The sequence below is a fragment of the Temnothorax longispinosus genome, chromosome 9 (genome assembly GCF_030848805.1).
Source record: "Temnothorax longispinosus isolate EJ_2023e chromosome 9, Tlon_JGU_v1, whole genome shotgun sequence".
Lineage (NCBI taxonomy): Eukaryota > Metazoa > Arthropoda > Insecta > Hymenoptera > Formicidae > Temnothorax > Temnothorax longispinosus.
In genome coordinates this window covers 17,375,730-17,391,357 of record NC_092366.1, presented here as the reverse complement: position 1 = coordinate 17,391,357, position 15,628 = coordinate 17,375,730, and the positions used below count along the sequence as shown (strand labels likewise).

General features: G+C 47.0%; 1 protein-coding gene across 2 annotated transcripts; it reads left to right on the top strand.

Moving 5' to 3' along the window:
• Positions 1-170: 170 nt before the first annotated feature.
• On the top strand, positions 171-14,145 carry Dab (DAB adaptor protein). 2 transcript variants are annotated; one of them, XM_071787298.1, is made up of 7 exons: positions 171-878; positions 3,852-4,066; positions 4,146-4,289; positions 6,346-6,498; positions 6,980-7,228; positions 7,473-7,724; positions 7,810-14,145. In XM_071787298.1, the coding sequence occupies exons 1-7, from the start codon at positions 842-844 to the stop codon at positions 12,091-12,093; spliced, it is 5,334 nt and encodes a 1,777-aa protein (XP_071643399.1). In that variant the 5' UTR covers positions 171-841; the 3' UTR covers positions 12,094-14,145. The 2 variants fall into 2 exon arrangements, with proteins under 2 accessions (XP_071643399.1, XP_071643400.1); XM_071787299.1 differs by lacking the exon at positions 6,980-7,228.
• Positions 14,146-15,628: the final 1,483 nt, after the last annotated feature.

The window sequence follows — 15,628 nt, the reverse complement described above, 5'->3', positions numbered from 1 at the left end:
GGTGCCGAGTACTAGGCAAGGCAGACAGGCATGCAGCAGGCAGGCGTATATTATTGATCAATAAAAGCGGCTAGCATGGGCGCCCGTGCCGGCGATGGCGACGGCGGCGGCGGCGGCGGCGGCGGCGGCGGCGGCGGCGGCGGCGACGGCGACGGCGGCGGCGGCAGCTGTCACTTCCTCCGCGTTTTTACGTCGCGCGCGCGGATACACGCGCTCGCCGCCGCGCGCGTGGAACCGTGTCCCCGGTGCCAGGCAGCGGCGCGCGGAGCGGATCCTCGCGATCCTGCTGCTGGTCGTCCCGTCCCTTGCCGTCTCGCCTTACGCTGTGCGTCGCGCATTTTTAGGTGGTGCGTGTAGGCGGTGTGCGTGCACTGCGACGCTTACGCGAGCACGCGTGATACACGCGCCGCCCGTCTCTCGGCCGCTCCGCTCGCGTTCCTCTCGACGCACGGGAAATACACGGCGCGGAGGGTGAGACGCCGGCCGGGGGTAATAGTGCGAGAAAGGGACGGTAGAACGGAGTGAGAGAGAGAGAGAGAGAGGGAGGGGGGAGAAAGACTAGGGGGTGCGCGGACACGGAGGGAACAGGAAGAAGGAGAGAGACAGAAGGAGAGACCGACGTGCTACGACATGTGTCCGTGCTGAGTATCGTGTCCCCGACCGTGCCGACGCGCGACGTACGAGGGTGCGCCTTGAAGGCAGGGTGACCGGCTCCGCGGGAGAAGGGGGCGGGTGAGAGACACGGGACGGGGAGAAAGATAGAGAGAAAATTCTCGTCGTCCCCTTCGTGCCGTTCATCGGGGACTCTCTCTCTCTCGCCGTCGTCTACGCGGGACCACCGATGCAGACCTTACGGAAAAAAAACAGTCCGTGCAAGTGTGAGTAGAGGGCGGATATTTTTTCGCCTCCGACTCCGACTCGGTGTGCGCAGCGCGTGCCCCACGTTTTTTCTGTAAATCGCTCATAATTTCGACGAGTTTACGTGTCGTTCCGGCGGTCGTTCCCGATGGCGAGTCGACGGGTGCTTCTGGTGCCACCCTGTAGATCCGTTAGGGGTAGTTAGAGGCGCCCCGTAATATGGCTTCCTCGTGCTCGCGTATTCGTGAGGCATTATCGCTTCGCGCGATTCCGCGATTCGGCTACGCTGTTCGACGCGACTGACACACGTCTCGCGACGCAAGGGACAATGCGAGAAACGAATTCGCGAATTCGCTCGCGAAGACCGGAAGTAGCCCCTCGCGTTCGCGCGTTTACCGACCGACAGACCCACCACCGGTCGTTCGCCCCGCTGACAGATGTCGACGGCTGTTCCGTGCTCGAGATTACTACTGAACTGACTTTTTAGAAGACAGCGCGAAAACGCGCTTATCCCCTTATTCGATTAATTGGCGTAATTGAAATCGTAAAAGAATGCCGCGGGGGAATAGGATGATCTCGTTATGGAAATAAGCTGGAAAATATTCTAATGAAGTTTTATGGCGAACGCACGCTGATCTTTCAACGCTATATACATCTCTCGGCGCGTGTTCTCTCATAATATATTTAGAGCTAAGCGGTCGATAGTTTTCGAATTACGCCTGTGGATTATGAGGGAGGCTGAAAATGGCAAAGTGGAAGGATGAAAATGGCAAGATGTCACTAAATGAATTGCAAGACTGCAAGTTATTACATAGGCAAATACACTTCGTACAGATAGACAATTTCTTGATGAGTCACATGACAGTAATTTATCATTCTTCCTGATGTTTGTTCCTTAATTGCACAGCTGATTCGCTGTTGATGTTACATAAGTCAGTCATGAGTCGCTATATTTTTTTTTACAACAATCACGATCTTCTTTCTCTCAAGTACATAATACAGGATATCCGTAAATAAACGGGTCAAGTTTGAACGAGCCGGACTTCTTCGATCCGAGCTTTTTTTACGAAAATGTCAAGAGTGGTCTCGTCGCGATAAAAATATTTTCACGACGATACACCAAGTTTTCCGATACATTTGGTTGCTATATTGTCGCGTGTCTTATCGCGCAGTATACACATACACAATTTACAGAATGTATATTAGCTTGACTTCAGAAACTGATAGAGATCGGGAGAAATCCGATAAAGTTTCAGTTCTTCCTTCAATTCCTTCTATTAAATTTGATGTTCTCGGGACCAGCCTTTTCTTAAGAAAAATAGCAAGGGAAAAGATTGTTGCCTTGTAAAAATACTCTAATGATAGGTGAATTTATAGTTGGACGTGCCAGAGTGTCACGTCGATCTGCGCTTCATCTCGTGGACCGCAATAATAATTATTGTTGCGCGGGACGGAGGTGCGGGATACACGGGGTCGAATGCCACGCAGGGCGCATCTGGCGCGGAAAGCAAGGAGAAAGAAAGAAGAAGGAGCCTCGATGAAAAGTTGGATTAGTATATCGGACGTATACGCTCTTCGAGTGCCGACAGTTGGCGTTCTCCACTCGAAGCCTACGAGTGCCTTCGAACAAACGCTACAGCAGCGTTCGGTCATTAAAATCGCAGGGGCAGCGAGAAGCCTGCTGAGAGACAAAAAGAGAGAGAGAGAGAGAGAATCGCGATAACTCTCGTATTTTTTTACGCTCTTTCTATATTATTTAGTTTTCCGACAGATTTATCGTGCCCTTTTGTTTGCACACCCTCGCTGAGTAAAGTCAACTATTTCGCGCAGTAAAGCTAATACGATTATTCCCGGACAACAATGCATAGTTATATACGTTCACTGATATTTACGTAATTCGAAGCTACATGAATTAGTTACATTCATTATAACTTGAACTACATAATTGCACTTTTGTTGATTACACCGAAGCCACGAAGTTATAATGAGGAGCCAGAGTGGGAAACTGGCGTCCCGCTCTGTTTCAAATATTTATCTCCGGCATTAGTCCATATTTGCCAAATGTTATTAGGTACTTTGACACAGCGGAAGCAATATTCGCATTTTCGTTTCCCCCAAAAGCGGATGTAACAAAATTACACGTATTATCATCGCGGTTATACGAATAGGTATATCGGCCCAATTATCGGTTTCCGAGCCATTAATTTTAACTTCGGTCCTCACCGACCGGGAGACCGTTCTCAGCGGGCACTCGAGTTCTCTCATTTTATAGTCGTGTCGGTCAAATTGATTGTACGAGCGATCGATGTCGGTTTAATGCGTTCGGACCTATCGCCGTCGGGATCGCTTCTCGAGACCCCCCCCCGCGGCTCCAAATACGATAATTTGATCTGCCGGGCGCCGAGCGAGTCTCCTTCACGCGAGACTGAGCGGGGCCCGCACGTCGCGTCGCGGCGTTACAATGAGCGCTCCCCGTGCTGGTGGGCTTTCGTATTTTCGCGTTACTTCCGCGACGGTTCACCATTCACGTGCGGAATGGATTGAAAACTGTTCGCGGGGAACGACCTTAAACTCGTTGTCGTACTCCCCATTGAAGCTCCACGATACCTTCCATATTAGATTTTTGATAAATCTTCCAATTACTCTACACAATAACTATATCTTGATTCTCTTGCAATGTGTGGCAATACTTTCTAATGAAGCGAAGAAATCTCAGACGTATGTTATTTTGCGCAAAAAATATGTACATGTAGATGTGTCAATTTATTTTAGCAGACTAAATCGAAGACAAATATGAATTGATTTGTTTAAAAAACCCCGCAATCTTAATTATACATATATCCAGCGTTTATAAGGAAGAAAAAGAAATTTGACTGCAATTGAAATAGATCGCTCTGAACTATTAATCATGAAATTGCAAACGTCTGAGATTATTTCCATTCGTTTCTCTAATTGACAGAGCGATAAAATGATTCTGCGTATTTTGCTTTCAGTCAAGAATGACCCAACCCGCTTTCTTGGGGAGGGCGTATCGTTTAAGGCGAAGCTGATCGGTATCTTGGAGGTGTCGGAAGCGCGCGGTGACCGGATGTGCCAGGCGGCCTTGGCTGACCTGAAGATGGCGATTCGCGCCGCCGGTGAGCACAAGCAACGAATCGCCGTTCAGGTCAGCATAGACGGGCTTCGTTTAAGGGACGAAAAGACGGGGGTGAGTAGCGAGAAATTATTCACACAGATGGACATATCGCGGATCGATTTATACTATAATTTATTACATCCTTTCGCAGGACTGTCTGTATCATCATCCGGTGCATAAAATATCATTTATTGCTCAAGATATGAGCGACTCGAGAGCCTTCGGATATATTTTTGGGTCACCGGATACCGGACATCGATTCTTCGGCATTAAGACTGATAAGGCGGCGAGTCAGGCAAGTTTTCCTCCCATTTTCGCTTTAAACGGTCGTCTCGTCGTCTCTTCGCGCGACGTTGCACAGAAGAGAAGAACTTCCCTCTCGTCTAATGTAAAGCAAAAATCCGTGAAATAATGTAATTTACGACGAGTTCTTGTATCTTTACGAGTAACGCGCACTCGAATGTCAATTTTGAGGGATCTCGTATCACGCGCCCCCGGCAAATACGCGCGAAAATCTAATCAGGGTGCGCAAGACGCAGGGCGAGGGGCATCGAATTGATTTCGGCAGCTCGAGAGTTATCGGGGAACACACGCACGCGAGCGATTACGATTTTACGTTCCTGCGTTCCTGCCGCCAAACGCGGTTAAAGTGTGTCAATTATCGGGAACGAGTAGCCGGCCGCGTATCGTGGAGGGTAGCCGGAGAGGAGGGGAAGCGGGGAGAGAGCCTAGAATGATATTTGCCCGATCCGAGAAGCAATATCGACCCCGGGCGACCGTAATCCCGGATGCGTATGTAAATAATTGCATTACACGGCTCCGCGTTCAGCCTCGTCCCGTTCCTCCGTTGCGTCCTCCTCGCCGCGGGAGATTGTTGCCGGATTATCCACGGCTCGCTTCGTATGCCGTTCAAAGGGATCGACGGGCAACTTCTTGATATTCAAATCCGTCAGTATATCCCACTTTTGTGCTCAAGCACCGCGCGGTTTAACCATCGAGCAAACGCCCCTTTGAACGTTTCCTTTTTCTACGTCGAAGAAAATCGAAAGTCACACGCAAGTAACATTGTACTTAATTGTAATCGGCTAGGAGCGGAACAACCGTAAAAAAATGTTATCTTAGAGATAACAGAAAATTTAATTTCAATAATGATTTTTAACGAATAAATTAGATAAGTGAGAACAACGGCGTATAATATTTTGGCATTACCTCATTGAATTTAATTGTGCATGTCACATTTAATTGCAAATAAGATCTTTCTAATCTAATTCATTAGAAAAATTCACAGATGCTTATCTGAATCTCTGCTATAAATGTTCTCCGCTATATAATGCGTTTATTCTCACTTGTCTCATCGAGCAAAATAAGTTCGTAACAGTTCCGCTGAGCCCTATTACGGTATTATTCGCGTAATACATTGCGGTCGGGAGTAATTTTCCGCAAGACGCAATAGTAGCAAACAGAAGTTCATGACGACTAATCGGCTGCGTTAAATCAAGAGGAATATGTTTAACTCTGCCACGAAGCGCAGAGACTTTCGCTCTCGATCGCACGAGCGAGCGCGCGCGCGCACGCTGGCACAATTGCCGGGCCCTTAACTCGCGCAATTCAATAGCGACGATTATCGTCGCGAAAATGAAATCAGCTCGGGGAAGCTCGCGCGACAGGTGGCAAATTAATTCAACAACCTTACGCCTTCATTCAATTTCCAAGTTTAATTTCTGCGCTCGCCTCCTGTAAACGGCTCTGGGCGGTAATCCTCACCCGTATATTCGGCGGCGGTCGTGTTTGACGCGCCGCTGGAGGTTTTAACCGGCATGGAGTCGCGGCAAACAGAGGGTTATCGCGTTGATAGCACGGGGGGGGGCAGGAGGGAAGGGTGAGAACGGAACGAACGATCGAAGAAAGGTTTCGGAAATTACGGTCAACGGGCGTGGGTAGCGCTTCCTATTTCTTCGATATTTTTCAGTCCCGAAGAAAAAGAAGTTAATTCAGATCTCTGTCGGGAATTCTCGAGGCTTCAATTTAGTCTTAAGTTAAAATAAAAGGAAAAATACCCTTCTCTTGTTTCTTGTAACATAAGAGACTATCATGCGTGTGTCTAACAAAAGTTTAAAAAATAAAACTAAAACAAATGACAAAATTCATTTAAAAAGTCTTGTTATTTTTAAGATTAAGTTTCTCGAGAAAAGGGTGATTTCTTCAAAAATTAAATCGACAAATATTCTTAAATAAGAAAAATTCTCCAAATACGTCTGACTTCGAATATGCGAAATGTATAAACGAGTTTACGTCCGCGGTTAAAGTTTGGCATACCGCAAATGACACAAAGAGAACGTTTTGTTTAACAGGTGGTGATAGCGATGCGGGACTTGTTCCAAGTAGTGTTCGAGCTGAAGAAGAAGGAGATCGAACTGGCGAAACAGCACATAGAGCAGAATGCCATTAATGCGATTAAATTCCACACCGGCGGTATTTTCGTTGAGTCGGCACCCGACACCAAGGTGAGTCCCAATACTTCGAAATAATTGCTGCAGTCAAAATATATCGGCTAAATTGTTTTCTCAAACGAGTTTTCTTACTCGTATTTTTAACTACTTCTTCATTTCCCTCATAGTGTGCCTGAAGTATTCAAGTCATTATTCACAGATACGTTTGTTTAAGTGGTTTAAAGATAACTAACGTTTAACTAATTCTTCATCTCCTTCTAAATAGATCTAATTTAAAAACGTCATGATTAGTTTAAAAGGAATTTTCCCACACAATATTACTTTGCCCTAATCATAATTAATATAAATGTTTGTCGCTATTTATGTTACACTCATCTCATTTCATTATAATAATTTAGAAAGAAATAAAGAATGTTGAACGAGACAGAGAGTACGAGTTAATTGACGTTGGTGAAATCGGCTCTAAGAGAAATAGTATTGATAATAGTAAGACATAATTATCAGAGGTCAGACGCGTTACGATAATTTGTCACAGGGCGCAGCGGGCACCGAGTCATCGTTTCATCGAATTCGCACGAGTAACTGCGAGGTCGACAAAACCGCCGATCGCAAGAACGAGACACAGAGTGGTGTGATTGCGGATTTGCTAGATCTGCAGTTCGAGCTGAATTCGCTGCAACAGGGCATTCATCAGATGGACAAAATTACGCCGGAAAATCCCGTACCGTCTACCGACGATCTATTCGAGACCGATCCGTTCGGTGATTCTTTCGCGAACATGAAGGTGCGATTAGTATTGCGACTTTGCGAATATCCTCTTCATTTAATACGCTAGAAATAAAACTGCAATAATTATAATTATTGCGATCTTAATATCGGCTTCTCGGAGAAACTTTATTTTCACAATCGAATATATCAGAAATAAATTGCAGATACGTAATCATTACAATCATGATAATTCATAAAGCGAATAAGAGGCGACACTTCTTATCAATATTATACGTTTTATTTTCCTGTACCTGTTGCAGCTGCAGGATACGGTTCGTCCGATTTTACCACCGCCACCCTCCTCGACGAAGAGGGGACATTTAGAGCGGCAGCATACTGTACCAGCACCGCCCGCATCGACCACTTCCAGTCCGGCGACAACGTTAGTTAGTAAAACACCACCACCACAAAGTACGATTCATTGGTTCGACAAGGAGGCCGAGAATCTCTTCAACGACGAGGAGATCACGAACCTGAGTAAGAATTCGGCGACGAAGAAGGATCAGGAGGACGTAAGTGTCAACTTACGTATGATCTTAATTATATTTTTTAGCGAATACGTTTTTAAAATTTCACACGACGCGTATCGTGCTACAGAGCTCGACGGAGACTACCCCTCGCAATACTCAGACGAAGAGCCCGCAGATCGACGTGTTCACGGAGCTGGATCCCCTGGGGACCGGTCTGATCAAGCCTTACGTGGACAAGAAAGATTTCTTCCAGCACCTGAAGAATCCACCGAAGAAAGTCCTCAAAGATCTGGTATCCACGAATTCCACCGATAGCTTTCCGACAAATTTCAATATCACGACCAGCACGGATTGCGCGGAGTCGACGAAAACGCAGAACGAGCTATCGTCGAGGGACAGCGAGGACAGCAACTTCGCCAACTTCGATCGATTCGACGAGAACGAGGCGACCCAGTCCAGCCAGCAAACAATCGACTCGCCGCCGAAGAAAGAGACGGTCTCTCGGTCGATCCATCATCAGCCTCTCTCGGTGTCTTTGCCGCCGGAGGAGACGACGTTACCCAAAGCAGCGAGTACCGCTTCGGGAGGAAGCACGATCCTGCGCAGCATGGACAGAGATTCGACGGAGTCGACGCAGGGGTTGGTGAAGCTACCGAGTCCGAAGAAGTATCTTCAATCAGTACGGAAGAGGGACTTCGACATCGACTTGCCGGCCGGAAAGGCGCAGTCTGTGGAGTCCAACAAGCAGTTTCCGGTGGATTTCTCGATAACGAACGAGTCGCCGGCATCGCCGTTACGGTCTTGCTCGTCGGACGCGAACTCGCGTCTCTCTAGCTCGAGCGCGGAATTAGATCTCGTGCCGGAACCACCGCCCAGAGGTGCGGGAAGCATTCTCATCAACCCGCCGCCTTTACCGCCGAAGAAGCAGGGGGCTCGAGGGGGCGCGAGACCACCGCCTAGACCGCCACACACGGAGGGACATTTCCAGTACGACTTTCCACAGCGTGAGGCTTCACCGTCACCCACCAAGATCATTAGGGATAAAAACAAAAGCCCGCCGAGAGACACCAAGGGTCATCAGTTCGACGATAATTTCAGTCCGCCTCCACAGACATCCGACAAATCGGACTTTACGACGACCACTGCCTCCGCCTTCGAGGATTCTTTCAGCACGATGATATCATCCGCGACGTCGTTGTCGTCCGTGCCCTTTACCAGCAGCAGCACCGTCCCGGTCACAGACTCGAAAAAGACGAAACCGCCGCTCGACATTACGCTCAGTCAACTGACGTCGTCGTGGACGAATTTGGATGAGTTGGCCTCCAGCCTCGGCATGACCGTCCAGCAGTTGACAAGTCTGACTTTGACGCAGCTCACGCAATGTTTGGCGACTCTATCCACGAAGGAAACCACCGTCGGCAACGTAGAGGAAACTATCGTTTCGCCAACAACATCGACAACGACGAAGGAGCGAACGGTGTCAAAATCTGCGATCTCGTCGCTGTCGTCGTTGGCGTCAAAAGCGACGATCGGATCGAATTCGAGCTCCTTCGTATCGGAGTCTTTCAAAACTAATTACGAATCGGAAACAAAACCGGATCCTACATATGACAAATACGCAGTTTTTCGAGAATTGCTGGAGATGGAACAGATGGAACGAAAAGAGGAAACAACGGTCGAAGAAGCAATTGAGGAGGAAGAAGCGCTTAACGAAAACGAACAAGCTTCCGACGAAACGAAGATACAGCCGGAAGCGCAGACCAGCGAGAGCACTTCGAATTCTATAACTTCGTTGGTGAATCTAACTGTCAAGCTACCCGTCAAGAGCGAAAATTTGAAAGAAGGGTCTGCGAAGCTGGACGAAACGATGACTAGCTCTATCGCGATTTTAACGAAGGAAAAGTCGGTGGAAGTCGGGGACAAAGAAATCGAGAAGGAAAGTGACGCGATGACAGATGCGGATGTCATATCCGATTCGTCCACGGTCCAGCAAACGGAGATAGACATCGAGGACGACACGGAGAAGACGCAGACTATCATGGAGGCGGAGGAGAGAGGGGACAACTCCGAGAGAGGAAGCGACGCCAATGGCACCTCGTCCGACAAGGTTGGCTCTGACATTCTCAACGACGAAACGAATGGCTCATCCGTGGCCGAAAGATCCTCGACGGAAGTGAAATCTTCGATCTCGACGTCAAGCGACAGATACGCCGCTCTGCGGGAGATCATCGGCGAGCCGGAGCCGGTACCGATTAAGAAAGACGACGAGGAGATGGTGAGCTCCGCCCGAGCGTCACCGGTGGTGCAATCTCAGCAACAGATTCAGCAATCGAGAAGTCTCGCTGAGGTGGAATTGCTGAATTTGTTCTCCGATAACTTGCCGCCACCATCGAGTCCGAATATCTCGGTTAAGAAGGATTCGGAAGATCTGAAAGCCGTGGCGATGGACATCTTTGAAGAGATCAAGATGCTGAACACCGGCATGCATCGCGCCAAGGAGACCAAGTCACTCGCCTCGTCCTCGGGCTTCGAGGATATGTTCTGCCCGTTCGCGGAGACGACGCGGTCGGACAAGGACGACAGCAAGGAGGACAGCAATTGGGCCAAGTTCGACACGGGTATCTTCGGCTCGTCCGACAGATCTTCGTGCGAGGGGCAGCGATCGATAGGCGGCACTTCGCCATGGTCGCCGGACGGCAAAGATTTCCACAGAGAGGTCCCGTTCAAGGGAAGCGGCGGTTACCGACACTCGGGGGACAGCGACAACGAATGGAAGGACGAGGAGGAGAGCGAGGAAAGCAACGGCAGGGCACGAGGGGACGGCAGATACTGGTCCGGCTCTCGGCATCCGCGATTCGATGCGCCCGGTTTCGAGGACAGATCGTTTTACGAGGACGCTGACAAGCGGGACCGCAGCTTCCGCGACAGGATGGGCAGGAAGTCGCGCGGTGCACCGTGGGCCAAGAGCGGCGGCGTTCATCGGCCGCGCGACCCGTCGCCCTGGCACGAGGAGAGCCAGTGGGAGGACGACGGTCCGCGACGGTATCCGCATCGAAAAGTGCAGCCCTACAAAGACGAGGAGGATCAGTACGAGCACTGGAAATGCCGGCCAAAGCCGCCCCCGCCGCAGCGGTGTACCTGGAGCCACGACGTTCACGGTTCGTACTACGACGACGAGCGTAAACGGAAACTGATGCTGTGGAACGAAGAGGACCGTTTCGGCAGCAGCCAGGAGAGCATGGGCTACGACGAGGAGGACCGGTGGAGCAGACGACGGTACGAGAGAAGACGATGGGAGGAAGATAACAGATTCTGGGGTAGAAGAGGACCCCCGGACGCCGATTATTCTATGAGAGAGGCGTACTATTATTATCGCGATAGCAGAGAGAGACCTCACGATTATCCGTCCTGGGACGAGGAGTACGCCCCGGAGCGTCCGGGCGACGACTCGCCCAGATACAATCCGGCGGGCAGGAAGAGACACTGGCCGAAGAGACCCAACAGCGCGAACGACGGGCGCAACAGCGATATGGTGTACGCGGATCCGCGCAAATTCGGCGCCTCCAGATCCGAATGCAGCGACAACGACTCCGATCCGTACCTACGATCCTCTCAGCGCTCCAGGAGCCGCGAGAGCTACTGGGGCAGCGATCAGGAGTACGACAGCTGGGTGGAGCGGCCGTACTGGTCCGAGGGTCCCGACTCGAAGAGCGAGACGATGCATCGCAAGCGAATAGCCAGGCACAAGACTCGACAGGTGCAAAAAACGCAGAGTCCGTTCGAGGACGATTTTGCGCAGAGCGTCGAGCATATGGAAGCTGCCGGCCCGAGCGGCGCGGTAGAATCGCTCGCACCGGTGGATACGCGCGTACGACCGGACACGGCTGATCCGAAGCGGGAACTGCCGCCCGCGAGTCCCTCGTCCGGTCTCAGAGGCCCCAAGGATCATCCTAGGCGAGACATTCCCGTCCGGGAGTACAGTAAACGGTCGAGCTACTTCGAGGACGATCTCACGCCCACGGCGAGCGCATCCAGCGACACGTCTGACCGACAGAGGTTGTCGTCCGAGCTCAAGGCCACGCCGGAGGAGCTGCCGTGTGACACGAAAGATCCGCAGCAGCCCATCGACGGCTTCGTCTCCGAGGATAGCGGCCGCGATTCCTTCTTCAACGGCGACTTGAGGTTCGACGACGACGCCTTCGTCTTCAAGTCCGAGTTGGAAGACAATGTGCCGGACCATCGCGCAACTACGTTGCCGCTGAAGAATTCCAGGCAGGGAAAATACGGTCCGGGGAATAACAATAACAATAACAAGACGGCCAGGGGCGATCAATACATACGAAAATCGGAGTCGGTGAATATCTTCGCGAGAGAGAGCGACCCGTTCGACGGCGACGATTTCTTCAACTGATCCGTCGAGCGAACGACGAGAGTCAGGGTCGCTAAAACCCCGCGCTGAATTCGGTGACTCTGATGTGGACTAGATAATTGGAACTTGAATAAGAAGAAGAGAGAAGAGAGAGAAGGAGAACAAAGGGACGGTTTTCATTGCACACTCGGAAAACGTCGGCGGATCGTGAAAAACGGTGGAATCCGCGCTACAACGATACTTGGTTCTCCTCTAGTTGGCTATAGCAATTTTAACGTAGCAAAATTGAAGAAAGAGCTTTGAGTGCGGCTCAAACATATCCGAAAAAATTGTTGTTCATAGCGATATTTTTGCTGTGCTTCTCTCGTTTCACGAAATTCTTTTAAAAATCTGTTCTTGTAACTGATTCTTCGTTAAAAGATTCTCGTGTATTTTATCTTACATTAATTTCCAGCATGCCTGTATATTTTCTGACAGATTTAATCCAAATCAAATGAATTGATTCGTTTTGAAAAAAAGGCTAAAATGCGCTCCGAAAATTAACGATTTTTAATCTTTTGTTTAGACATTCTGATAAAGAAATTTCAAAACACAACAATTCCACAAAAAAACTAGTCATTGTTCTAACGAATCTGTATATATCTAATATTATTGATGTATTAGGGTCGATTTGCCGAGAGAGAAAAAGAGAAAGATCAGCATGATTTAATATATTTATTAATTATTATATTATTATGATATTAATTGATTAATTGTTAAATATTATTTTATGCATTTATTTATATACTCAATTTATTTAATAGCCATTGCAAGAATTTGTGAATGTGCAGTTTAACTCTGTTTGTTTTAAAAAGAACGATTCTAGTCACGTGTGCGTAACCGTTGGATCTGGGAGCTTCGAGCGAGGAGAAACTGATAGCGTGCGTTTTGGGGAGTAATCAAAACATGATTTTTATACATTTTTAACTAGCATGAATCAATTACTTTGCATTAGGCATTCGTACATCGTCGACGATCCTTCTGCAAGTTCCCCTCAGATTCGCCATTCGGTTACGCTGCTGATAAATTGCTCTCATGTGTGAGAGATACGAAGGGTGGTAAAATTATGTTTACACAGACGAGATTATTGCCTTATGTGCGTCGTACCTTTAATGATTTAGTGCGCGAAACTGACTCGAGTATGAAAAGATTGCGTATTGTTTGATGCATATAAAGTCGGATTGTGAAAAAAAAAGCTCTGAAAAATACAAACTGAACTATCTTGCTCTCTAATTTTTCGACATTATGAATTATTTCGTTGTAAGTAAAAATAAACATAATATTGAGAGAATAATGTAATTCTAAGTCATAATCAAAACTTTACAATTAACAATAAGTAATATTTGTAGGAAAAGATGTACGACTTGAAAATTTCAGACAGTATCGTCCAGCATATGATATTTTGCATTTCTTTCCCTATTTAATGTAGAAGATTATTCTCGATGGCTTAAATTTACATTATTCTCAAAGTCTTTAATGAGGAAAATTGCGCTTTCATGAAAGCAAAGTGAAATGTAAAAGGAAGGCTGAACAAGAGTTTTTTACTTCAAGCTATAAATAATGTGCGACGCCACATTTTTTCTGTCTAATCCAACCTTATATACAAGGTGCACAGTTATCGAGATTTATCGCAAATTCTCCGCTAATATACTTGCATGATTTACGTTGATGAGTATTCCTATACGCTAACCACCGTATTACAACGATCACGCCGACATTTTACACACTGTATGTACTTATGTAATAATAGTAGTAAATTATTTAACTCGTTTAATGGTTACTCGACACTGTATGCGTCAAAAATGATAACGACAATACCGCTTTAATGGAAATTCGATTCCTTGTCCCCCCCCCCTTCCCCAAAAGATTTGTTAATACGGCTGATGATCAATTATAAAAAATCATGCAAATTTATCTCGCTGTTTTTACATACGACTTCTTAAAGAATCTGTGTAGATACAACTTTACGCAAGACTGCGGCGATTGTCGATAAGAAGAAATTAAGCAATTGTATAAAATAAAAAGAATATATAGCGGTGACACATATCTTCAGTACTCTTATAGGTGATATTAATTACAATAACAATAATTTCAACGCTTAGTACAGTCAAAAGCTTTTCTGTTGGAAATAACCTGCTTCTAAGCTTAGAAATAGAAAAAAACTATTATTTTGCGAGCTTAAAATTATATCATTTTCGCGAGAAAAATTGAGCATTTTTTAAATTTTTATTTAAATATCCAGCAAAGAGGAAATAAACTTTTGCTGTATGTGACATTGCTTATTTTGGAATTCTGACTTGAATATATCAAGAGCATTAAGAAGATAAAACAAGTAAGTATATAGTTGAGTTTTTATTTTTATACTGTAATAAACTGCTTCTTTATAAAAAAATTTTTTTAGTAAGAACAATGCTTTTGTTATAATTACTAATTAAAATTAAATTAACATTTAACAATATCTAGGCAAAAGATAGCTAATACCAAAATCAATCAATCAACATAGTCTCGCACTAAATAATGTTATATCGGCAATTAAAATTAATATAAATAATTTTATAAAAAAATTAATAAATTTAATTAAAGTAGAAGTAAATTTTGGAACAACATAGAATATGAAGGGAGATCCGCAAGAGTCTCATAAATCTCATTGTGTATATAGCACGTGCATACTGCATGTGCTACTTCTGTATCCTGATGCTATCGTCACTGTCTCTTGTCGCTCTTTCGAACCTTCAGCTAATAAAAATATATAAAAAAAGAATCTCAAAACAATTCCGAGCCCTCGTTGTATTTCGCAATTCTTTGGTATATACGCATCCCATTCTTATACGAGATCCTTCAGCAAGACTCTTCTTCGCGTTTGACAAAAGCAAAGTGACAAATATATAGGCGCCAAGTCGTCGGGGTGGCGTCGTCATCGTCATCGACGTGCTCAGGCCGTATAATCGGTACGGCCACGTCCCTCGGCCTCGCGTGTGTACGCCACCCCGTTCCTTGATTTCGGCCGCGCACAATGCACAATAAAAGAGCATTAGGATCGCGTGCTTTGTCGAGAGAGAGCGGCTGCACGACTTCTCTCGCAACAATGGCGCGGCCTCCACTCGGCCGCGGTGCTCGAAACACCTGGCAAACAAGGAAACAATGCGCCGCACGAGCCGCACTTCGACGGGATTTCGCGCATTTGGGGGTGCGCGCACGCTAACAAATTATCGCCCCTTCCCTCCACCCTCTGCCCCATCTCCTGCCACCCCCGCGATTCACCCCCGACGGTACCGCATCTTTCTCGCATCTTTCTTCACCTTCTTTCCGCCTTCTTCGCTCGATGCTCTGTCGCGAGTTTCGGAATTGCGAATCGCGTGCTTTTAGCGCGACAATTTTTCGAGCTCTCTATAGCCATAAAAAAAATCACCACGTTGCGTGTTTGAAGCATATTTTCGAAACGAGTGCTGAATAAATTGTTCAGATTTTAGAAAAGTAAAAAAGTTGAGTTTTTAATAAGTTTCTAACACATTTAATTTTATTAAGTAACGGATAATAT